This window comes from Tinamus guttatus, unplaced genomic scaffold, assembly GCF_059628265.1.
Source record: "Tinamus guttatus ecotype Peru unplaced genomic scaffold, ASM5962826v1 Tinamus_guttatus_pri_ptg000803l, whole genome shotgun sequence".
Taxonomy (NCBI): Eukaryota; Metazoa; Chordata; class Aves; order Tinamiformes; family Tinamidae; genus Tinamus; species Tinamus guttatus.
The window spans coordinates 23,108-33,557 of record NW_028289337.1 but is presented as its reverse complement, the minus strand read 5'-3'; the positions used below and the strand labels follow the sequence as shown (position 1 = coordinate 33,557).

At 46.5% G+C, this 10,450-nt stretch overlaps 1 protein-coding gene and 1 long non-coding RNA gene across 2 annotated transcripts; both read right to left on the bottom strand.

Annotated features, from left to right (window-relative positions):
* Positions 1-3,743: 3,743 nt before the first annotated feature.
* Positions 3,744-5,490, bottom strand: LOC148591470 (uncharacterized). The gene is made up of 2 exons (XR_015914069.1): positions 4,735-5,490; positions 3,744-3,909 (listed from the first exon to the last, which is right to left on the bottom strand). It is a non-coding gene; the product is annotated as an uncharacterized LOC148591470 (long non-coding RNA).
* Positions 5,491-8,998: 3,508 nt separating this feature from the next.
* TMEM271 (transmembrane protein 271) lies at positions 8,999-10,136 on the bottom strand. Its single transcript, XM_088537518.1, has one exon. It carries the CDS (start codon positions 10,082-10,084, stop codon positions 9,032-9,034), a length of 1,053 nt encoding a protein of 350 aa, XP_088393644.1. The 5' UTR covers positions 10,085-10,136; the 3' UTR covers positions 8,999-9,031.
* Between the last annotated feature and the right edge of the window lie 314 nt (positions 10,137-10,450).

Here is a 10,450-nt window from a genome sequence, read left to right as displayed (position 1 = left end):
ATTTCTAAGTTAGAGTGGGTAAATGTTTGTTCTGGAGATGCACTTTGATGCCCTTCTCCTCTGAGCAATGCTGTTATTCATAGAAATGAGGAAATTCAGCGTGCAATAGCTCAGGAAACTCGCTCTTTCCTATTTGGAGCCCTAATTAGAGCAATTAATCACTGCTGCTTCTGCCATCTAAGCTTCCAGGCTGAAATATATTGTCCTCTCTTTTCAGAGCAGAAATGTAAAAATGGTTTCCTTTTACCTGACACTTTGCCAGTAAAACCTTTATCAGTGTCTGCCTCCTACCAGCTTCTATCTTGCCTGAGAGCTAGAGCTGAAAATGTAAAGAACAAATTGACGCGGCTGTTCCCAAAGAAAGAAAAGGTGGGAAATTCAGAGATCAGTTTCTGCTCTGTCTATGTGGGGTTCAGTTTGATTTCTCTACATGAACTACCTTTTTGGGGGGGGATATTTTGTGGGTTTCCATTCTGCCATGCAATAAGATAAGCTTTTACAGCTGGAATTAGCTTGCTGTCGCTAGCATTTTTTTTTTAATTGACACTATTAAAAAGTCCTTATGAATGTTAATTCACCAGGTATGAGCCGTGCATGGATGGGAACCTGGTTTCACCATCCCTACTCCACAGTTGGTCTGTCCATGGTTCCTTGACCTAGTGAAATGTTCATTTCTCTCTCCCTCCTCTCTCCCCTCCATGGATGAGTGTGGCTGGATGGTGAGCTGCAGGGATTGGGGACCACAGATCAGCAAGGGAGCCCTCTCTCTGTCCCCAGAGCTCTACAGATCATGGCCAACTGAGCTTTAGTCTCTGTCCTTCAGCAAGTCATGGTTTCCTTGGACATGTCTATTTGCACTGAGAGGACCATGTCAAAATGACCTCTCCTTCTCTGCTGTGATGCTAATCAGTCCTCGGTTCCCTCACCATGCCAGTGATGGCCAGTGAACTTGGCACTCGTCCATGATCAACACATTATGATGTCCATGATCAACGCATTTTGGCCATGCACATGAAAGGCTAAAAAAGAAATCCCAATGCGCAGCTATGAACATGGTTGGTACCAGATTGCCAGTTTCATCTAGTCACAGATAAAGCATCTAAAAAGTCTTTGAACAGTCATCCGGAGGTCTGAAGCAGTTCTAGCTGCATATCTGAGGCAAGCTGAAATTCCTGCTATTGTTAGCCTATGCTGCACGTTTTGAGTGGTGTGACAGCAGGTTTGTGAAATATGCATTCTGGTGTAAATATCTTCTGCTGTTGCCTCACCAGTCAGCTTTATAACCTCCTCTAATGGAGCAGCTCTCTGGATCAGGGATGTTAACACTAATATATTTGTCTTTTTGCTGCCCTTAATGAAAAAGTAATGAACTATGAATGAATGAACAGTTCCACCCTGTTTATGCTTTTCTCTTTTCATGCTTCAATGTGGAAATGCATTTACTGAACCAGGGCCAGGGCTGCTTTTTGACTTCCAAGGCAGATCCACCCAGGAAACCTTTCAATGCATGTGCTCGCCCCCTGAGCTCTGCATCTTGCAAATCTGAAGCAGATTAAAAAACTGCCACAGCCTTCAGTGAAGCATAGCCCATAGTGTCACAAGGGTGATGTACCAACCACGGGACACTTGAAAAGGTTTTCCATGTCTTGTTCCTTATTTCTGTTTACTGCCTCCCCTCCCATTACACTCGATTTAGGTGCACACATGCAGCCTCTGAACCCACCACCACTGTAGCAGGTCTGGGGCCTTGGCATTGAGAAAGCTCCTTTTGCCAGGCATTTCTCCAGGTGCATGTGGGGGCTTCACAAGGTCCCTGCACACAGGCAGCAGATGCTGGATAAGAGGTGCCCTGAGAGACCACAGTTTATTGTCACTGCAAGACAAAGGAACACGTGGTCCGCTATGGATGGAGACATGAAGCTCTGCAGATAAACAGTGGTCCATTATTTAGACCACTGTATCCAGGGACATCTAGATGAAGATGGTGTCCTTCACTATTTTCTGGTAACCCTCCAAGGACTTCATTCCAGGGGAAGGCTGTATAATAGCCAAGTGTTATTCAGCACAGTGGTCCGCTCCCGTGTAGACAGAACCACCATCCTGTTCCCTTCATCATGACAAACAGCATTTCTTAGCAACAGTTTTAAGTTTCATTTCCATTAGCTGCTTTTTAATACAGAATTAATGTGAGTATATCGATTGCCATACACCGTATTTGCAACTCAGGAGTTCCTTGTCAAGCCATTTATACGTTCAGAGTCTTTAGGCTTGACAATGTAAATCCAGCCCTTTTTGGCTTTGGATCCTTATTTGGCTAGCAGATAAAGAAACTGGTGTGGAGAGCTATGCCTGAGCTCTTCTGATTTTGAGCAAGACTCACAAGGAAGACTCACAAATAGTATCATATGTGATTTTCTAAATCCCCCAGTCTCATTTTGGTGTTTATAATTTTTCTGGTTACTAATGATTTGTCACATGAAGAGAGTTTTACGCCATCCAGAACCTCAGTATATGCCTAAAAAAAAAAAAAAAAAAGAAATCAGGATGTACGGCTCCTGGAATTAATTCAGCCAGTGACTATGTATCAAAACATTGTGGAAACATTTAGTTCTTGTCAACTGTTTCATTTAGGTTTCTTCCATTTTCCCAGGATTCTAGTTTAAATAATCTGCATGTGTTGGTAGCTTCTGCAGCACTTAGGAAAATCCAACTATCACAAACTGCAACAAAATAGTAATTTCTTGGTGGTTCTCTCCTTTCTGGTGCAAGCATGAGCTTCCCCTGGCAGGACCTTTCTAGGACCTCCTGATTTCTAGGACCTTCTTGCCTTACAGCTGAGAAACTGCTTTCTGCTTGGGTCTGCCACTGACAATCCTTTCTGAACCTCTTTGGGAGTTCATTTGCTGTAATAGTGAATCATGCCCACCTCAAGACTGTGCACAGCTTGTGCAGACTCCATGACATGAGGGTCTGATTGCCTCGGACAGGATATTGTCACCTGAAGCTTTCCTGAAGCAAATGAACAGTGCTTCTTCCTCCCTCACTTGTGAGGAACTGCCCCAGTCTGGATGTTTGCATAAAAGCCCTCATCCCCGTTATGTGCCAAAGGCCTTTCCTGACCTAGACAGGAATTACTGGGACTGAGTAATTTGTAGGATAGCTCTATAGACTCTCCTTAAATTTAATAATTGAAACACTTGGAGATTTCCCTGTGCCTTTTAGTGAGTGAGCTTTTTTATTCACTTAAAATGTAGAACCTGGAAAAAAAAAATCTGAAGGAACTTTCTCTAAACCCAAGTATTACGTTTCCAAAAATACATCTTTGGAAGAAAAACCCTTTTAGATATCACATGTATTCTTCTGGTTCCTATTCCAGTTTCTTAATATAAAACAAATGAATGCATTGGAACGTTTAGGTTTCCATACCCCTTAGGAGGATCACGACAAGCTTTCTCTCCTCCCACACTTCACTTCTTTATCCTTTGCTAACAATGGCCACAGAGGAGGCCCACTGGTGAGGATGCTCGTGGTTTTTAGTTAAATCCCTACATCCTGTACTGGGATAAATGACTCATTCCCAGCAACCATGAAATAAACTTCCAAAGAAGATCCCTACTAGACAAAACCAAGCCAGGTCATGGTAGGAGCAAAAATCCATAAGTGAAACACCAGGAGCTCCTGCTAGGTTGTGTTTCTACTAGAATACATCTGCTGGATGGTTTCACTCAGGACATTGGATACTCTGTGATCTGGTGATGAGTCAGAGCCGTTTTGTTTGCACTTTCTTCCACCAAGCTCGTGGAGGTCTTCGCAATATCTCGAACTCGTCGAGTGAAGGAGGAGCAGGCTGCAATGTCATCAACACTCCTTACCCCGGGACAGACTCACTGAAGTCAAGGGCAGCTGGGTCTGAAGAAGGAATGAAAGAGGACGTCAGGATTTATTCCTTTGTGAAACAAAATATTCTCTTACTAAGGAGTCCTAGGACTTCTTATATCACTCAGTGATCAGTGTCAGGTTATTTAGGATGACATTCGGGTCATAAGCTGACAATTACAGATAAACTTCAGGCGCCCCAGCACTGGAGGGATGGACATAGTAGAGCTGGCCAGCAGAAAGTGTAGCTGATCTAAACCATATTTTGAAAGCACCAAATTGTGCACAGTCTTCCCATGGGACATCTGGGCTGGAGTGGGATTTGCTCATAGAAAACTATGCGGGATTAGAGCCTCAGGATTGATAACTGCAACAACATAAACATGAAAAAAAAGCATTGCATGCAACTTAAGTACTCGGGATCCTTTCAGTAACTTTGTTTGGGCAGTGCCTCCTTTGAGGCACAACACAACATTGCATAGAATTGTTGCAACATGTGTATGAAGAAGAATTCCCCATTTTGATGCTTTGGTTGGTGGGGTTCCTGGAGACCACCTTGTACCCACTAAACTACTAGCAGATCAGCCATTACTGACCCAGGAGCACACACTACATACCAGCATGTAATTAGGGATTAAGAAATAATTAAGGAATTTTAAAAAGTGGACAGCGATGATGGGATATTCAATCTTACTCATCCTTATGCGTTTTAATTGGAAATATGAGCCTGTATTAAGAAGAGGTAACTCCAGTGCATATAAAGAGCGTTGTCATATAAAATTAACAGATCCAGACTTCTAATAATGTAATTTGTCCAAAATACTGGAATGTCCTGTAACTAAGAAATAATGAACTTACTGAAGCAGATTTGGCTTCATGGTAAAACCTGGAGTTTAATGTCATAGCTCCACTCGTGCAAGTTGTAAATCCCTGAAAAACATGTTTTGTAATGAAAGTGGTAATTAAATCCTTCAGTTTCATTTTTACTGTTAGGCATTGTGCTAAGACAATGAAGAATATGAAATGAAGAGCATTAGGCTTTTCTTATAGGATATGCTGTGCTTTAAAACGTATTTTATTGATCCTAAAAGTACAATATCAATTATTGACATTTTTTTTTGTTGAGGATCAATCTTGGATTAAATGGCAATGTGAAGAAAAGGTTTTCATATGTACTATGTCTAAAAGCAGAAACAGATTGCCTTCCTCGTGTGAACATTAGAAAACCTTTTCTGATGGTTAAACATTATGTCTGAAATATATCTAAGTTGTACCAGCCACCATAGCGCTTTTTGGTGAACCAAAGAAGTCCTACAGTGAAATCAAACTTTGAGCATAGTCTGCATTAGTTTTATACAATATCCCCCTAACACCATTTTTTTTTCCTGATTTTAGAGTCACATATATTCTGTCTGTCAACTACAATGCAAAGTACAAGTAACGGATTCAAGCAAGGATGTTGGAGTGTGGAAATAATTCATGTGAATTGCCAATAGGCTGGTGGGAATCTGTTTTCTCCACACGAAGGCAAATCCTGCGGCATCAGAGGTGGCGGGCGGGATTTTCCGCCCTGCCTGCGTGGCCCGGCGGGCCCGGGAAGCGGAGCCGCACGGAGCTACCCCCGACCAAGGGATGCGAGCAGAGCTGCGAGCGGGTGAGGAGCGAGCAACGCCAGCCCCGGGAGGAGAGGAAACGAGGAAAACGAGGTTTGTTTTGAGGGAAAACCAACAAACAAACGAGCAAGCTTGCAGCTAGCATCCTCCAGCGACGTGGACCGGTCCGGCCTGCATGTGCCTGGATGGTCACGCGACAAGGAATGGAAAATAAAGGGACACGACGAGTCCTCTCGGGTAATTAACCTACACTCTGATGCTTCCCACACCAGCCTATTTTCAATTTCGGCACAGTACAGTTTATACACTCTAACATTATTGCTCAGAAGATAAGAGTGATGATTCAGGTTTACTAAAAATGGCTCCACAAATGCTGCAATCATGCCTGTGGAGCTTCGTCTTGTATTCTGTATTTATAAGTTTATTCTCACTGAGAAATAAATACGCTTAGTGTTTTGTCAGAAAAGTTAGTCACCAGATAGATACCTGAAACGCTTGTATACCATCTTTAAGAAAACATGGCTTGTTTGGTCAATTTGCCTGCCAATATTTTTTTCCCTATTTTTTTTGATTGTTTGTTTTAGATGTGAACGATACCATAGGTGACCTCCCTTAATACTGCTGTTGATACAAGCAATACAGGAGAAATAACACACCACTGCTGCACCCTCCCTGCCACGCTGCCAGATGACCAATATTATTTTAAATGTTATTTGCTGTGGGTGTTTCATGTCACTTGTGCCCAGACCCACTGAAGTCAATGAAATGACGCCTACTGGCTTCCACGGGAGTCTGACTTAGACTTTATTCTGGCAATCTGTCCTCCACTAAATTAAACTCTTTTACAGGGGAAAAAAAACAGCCCAAATGAAGAAAAAAAACAGAAATTCAGGAACTAAAACTGAGGCGCAAATAAATACTTGAATAGAATGGCATCGTGAACAGATTCAGATAAAACATACACACACACACATACGCACGCAACGAAAGAAAAGTGCTATGGATTTAACAATCTTAGAAGTTCATAGTTTAAAATTGTTTACATTTAAACAACTGAGTATAATAGGTAGCTTTCTTGACTTTCCGTTTATTTCCCTGAGCACTGATCTTTGGAACATCTGGAGTTTCAGAACTGTCTAGTTAGTAATTTCTAAAATAGTCATCTTAAGTAAAATATTGTCTTTTTTTATGTCAAAAATTAATTCCTTAAGTAAAACTAAGATACAGTTCCCATGAACTACAATGAATATAGCCAATTTTTTTTTTAAAGACAACAGCTATCGTTAGGCTTCTAAATCCGTATTTAGGCACCTTACTATTCTGTTTTTCCAAGCCACCCTGCACTTAGCAGTTCCCATTAATTCAGTGCAGGGTACCACGCTCTCTTATAAATAATTCATCTATTTGGATACCTACGTAGGCATTTAGCCTCCTTGCTCAAGTTTCTCATTTTGCGAAATGTCTTGGCTATATAAACAATGCAGTACGCTGCGGATTTGGTTTTGTGCCTAATTAAGTAAGTGCCATAGGTAAATCCTGCAGGACTTCCCCCAAACTTCCCGGGAAGGGGTTAAAGAGGTGCATCTGCAGAGAGCCAGCATAAAGCCAATCTCCAAGACTAAAATGGGACCCAGACAGGGCATATGTTTTACTCTGGCCTTCTGCACAAGAAAGTCTTCCGGCCATAAAAAAAAAAAAGAAAAACCTGTACTTGAGTTTTCTGCTATTTGGAACTAGTTGGTAAATTTGTAACTGCTGTTTTGGACTTCCTTGCGTAGATTAGAGATTGAAATACGAGCTTCACAGGAAACAGTTTGTAATTTTAAGATTTCTAAGGCATTCTTCGTTTTATGTTATACAAAGTGTGCAAGTCCAAATATTTGGAAAACAAAACATTGCAGAGAGACTTGGGTATTTCTAGGCTAAAATCTCCTTCCAATTCCATAGCAGTAAATTACGTCAGTCTCTCTGCAGCTAAAAATTTAAAAATAATTTTTCCATCAGCCACAGAAATACACTGTAACATTGCATTCCCTTAACTCTTTCTCTCTATCTTTCTCCTGGTATCACTAGCACTATGCAGCAGGCTCCAAATAGAGGATTAACAGAAAGGTTCTTATTTTATCAGATTTCACTTCAGTATGCAATAACTGGGGGGAGGGTACTGAACAAATGCAATCTGAAGAGGAGCTTTTTGGTTCTTGGTAAAACATGAAATTAAGCCTTCACCTGTTCTCAGAAGATGTTAGAAATAAAAATAAAAAGCCATGCCTGCTTCTCTTAATTACCACGTCCTTATGCTAACTGATACTGGCATTGCACAGCAGAATCCAAAAGGAGGATTTAGCAGTTTTTTTTTTCTCTTTGCAGAAATCCTTTTTAACACCTCTCAGTTAAGAAAGAGTTAAAAACATACAATCCCCTTATAGTTTTCCTTTTCAGGAATTAAAGTGGCATCTTTAAAAACAAAAAATACATATCTTGCACTGTAATGGGAGTATAAATACAGTTTTGAAAACACATTTGGAAGATGTCTTCCAAGATGGTTTATCTCTCTCTCTCTTTTTTTTCCCTTTAAAACTGTGACCATTGCATCAGTTAAGGCTGTTTTACAATATATATATATTTGAAATAAAACTTTAATATTCAAGCTTACCAGATTGATGGATTGTAACAGGTAAAATGGAATTCTTTACAAGGTAAACCGTGTAGTTGTACAAAATAGGATTAAACCCTTCACCTGTGTAAAACAAAAAGAAATCCTGCCTTGCATTGAAAACACAGAACCTGTTTACAAAAAGGAATGTGTATGACATTTGGACTTCCTTTTAACTGCCGTATCCTGGTAACATCTCAATTGTTTCAGTAAAGGAACTAATCACCAATTCTAAATTGCAGTGAATTTACCAAACATTTTCACTATAGACTTCTGAAAGCTTTTACAGTAAGAAGTTATCAACAAAAGCAGGCACGTTAGTGTACAAAAACGTTGTTGATTTTTTTTCCTGTTTCTTTTTCAAAGTGCAGGTTTTTTTTTTTTTTTCTTAATGTGCATCTTACAAGACCAACGAAGGTTTTAACTCACTAAATCTTAAAACAGAACTCAATTCTCCAAAGAGTAGTGTAAACGTTTAAGGATCCCCAAAACACTTCTAGTAAACGTGACACGAATGTCTCTGCGTTGTATAGAAATTAAGCTCTTTTGAGAGGTAACGAAGCTTCATTACACTTTTTTTTTTCCCTATTTTTTCTTTTAATCTCCTTACACTGGCTGGTTATCATAAATGGGGTAACTCTGGACTGCTAAAGCTGGAAACGGATGAATCGCTGGAGGGGAACTACGCTTGGCTACGGAGGGAGGCGGCGGCGGCAGCGGCCGCCCGACGGCGCGGACCGGCCGCCCCCGAGCCCCGCGGCGGCTCCCATCGCGTCCCGTGCCGCGGGGTGGCCCCCCTCGTGCCGTGCCGTGCCGTGCCGTGCCGGGGGGTCACCCCCCTCGTGCCGTGCCGTGGGCCCGTCCCTCGTGTCGCGCCGTCGGGTGCCTACGTGGCGCGGGCGCAGGGCTCCGCCGGGTAGATCTCCTCGTAGGCGGGCGGCTGCTCGCTGGGCAGCGGGTAGCAGTAGGGGTAGGAGGCGTTGAGCTCGGGGTCCATGGGCGAGTATCCGGGCAGCTCGACGGACGGGTGCCCGCCGCAGTGCACCTCCACGCCGGCCTCGTCGAAGACGTGGAAGACGCCCACGTTGATGTAGGAGACCGCCTGGAAGGGGCAGTCGCCCGGCGGCCCCTCGGGCTCGCCGCCGGAGAAGAGCGAGCCCTGGCTGTGCCGCGCCGCCCGCCGCCCGCCGGGGCCGCCCCGACGCCGCCGCCGCCGCCCGCCCGCCGGGGCCGCCGCCGCCGGGGCCGCCCGGCGCCGCCGCCGCCGCCGGCCGCGCTGCTGCGACGCCTTGTAGTTCTTGACGAGGAGCAGGTTGAGCAGCCCCAGGAGGCACTCGAGCGCGTTGAACACGGTGGAGAGCACCAAGCCGCGCTGGTAGTCGCGCAGCTTCTGGCAGCGCAGCGCCGCCACGGAGCCGTCGGGGCCGCCGCGCGCGCGGGCCGCGCCGGCGGGCTGCAGCAGGCAGTAGTGCGAGTACTTCCTCTCCACGAGCGACACGGTGTCGCCGTCGATGACGGCGCCGGCGAAGGCGCTCAGCACGCCCAGCATGAACACCAGCACCCCCAGCAGCAGGAAGTTCTGCCGGCCCCCGGGCGACGCCTTCTCCGACGGGCCCGACGGCGCCGCCGCCGCCGCCGCTTCTCCTCCTCCGGCACCGGCACCGGCACCGGCGCCGCCGGCGGGGCCGCTGGCGGGCGGCGCGGGCGGCTCGTCGGGCGCGCGGCAGCAGAGCAGCGCGGCGGCGAGCAGCGAGAGGCCGGCGGCGAGCAGCAGCCCCGAGTAGAAGGCGCCGGCGGCCGTGCCGAGGCGGAAGGGCTCTCCCTTGAGCTCCGAGCCGAGCGAGAAGCACTTGAGTCCCACGGCGGCGGCGCTGAGGGCGCAGGCGAGCAGGAGGCAGCTGGAGAGCGCGGCGCAGGCTCCCCGCACGCTCCACTTCATCCTCCGCGCCGCCGCCGCCGCCGCCGCCCCGACGCCCGCATCATCCTCCCGCCGCGCCCCCACGCGCGCCCGCACCCGCGGCGGCGGCGGCGGCGGCGCGGCGCGGAGCGGACATGCGGCCGCGGCGCTCCCCGACGGCGCCGCTCCGGCCCGGCTCCGCTCGGCCCGGTTCCGCCCGGTTCCGCCCGGCTCGGCTCGGCTCCGCTCCGCACGGCAGGCAGCCGCCGGCCGCAGTGAGCCGGGCGCGGCGAGCGCACACGCTCCCCCCGCGCCTTCCCCCCCGCCTCCCCGTCCCCGCCCGCCCTCTCTTATCGCGGCGGCGGCGGGAGGCGATTAATTATGGATGGGAGCCGCGGCGCGGGGAGG

What these genes read in the sequence shown, in the direction of transcription:
- TMEM271 (XM_088537518.1), bottom strand. Translation starts at nt 10,084, where the DNA reads ATGAAGTGGAGCGTGCGGGGAGCCTGCGCCGCGCTCTCCAGCTGCCTC.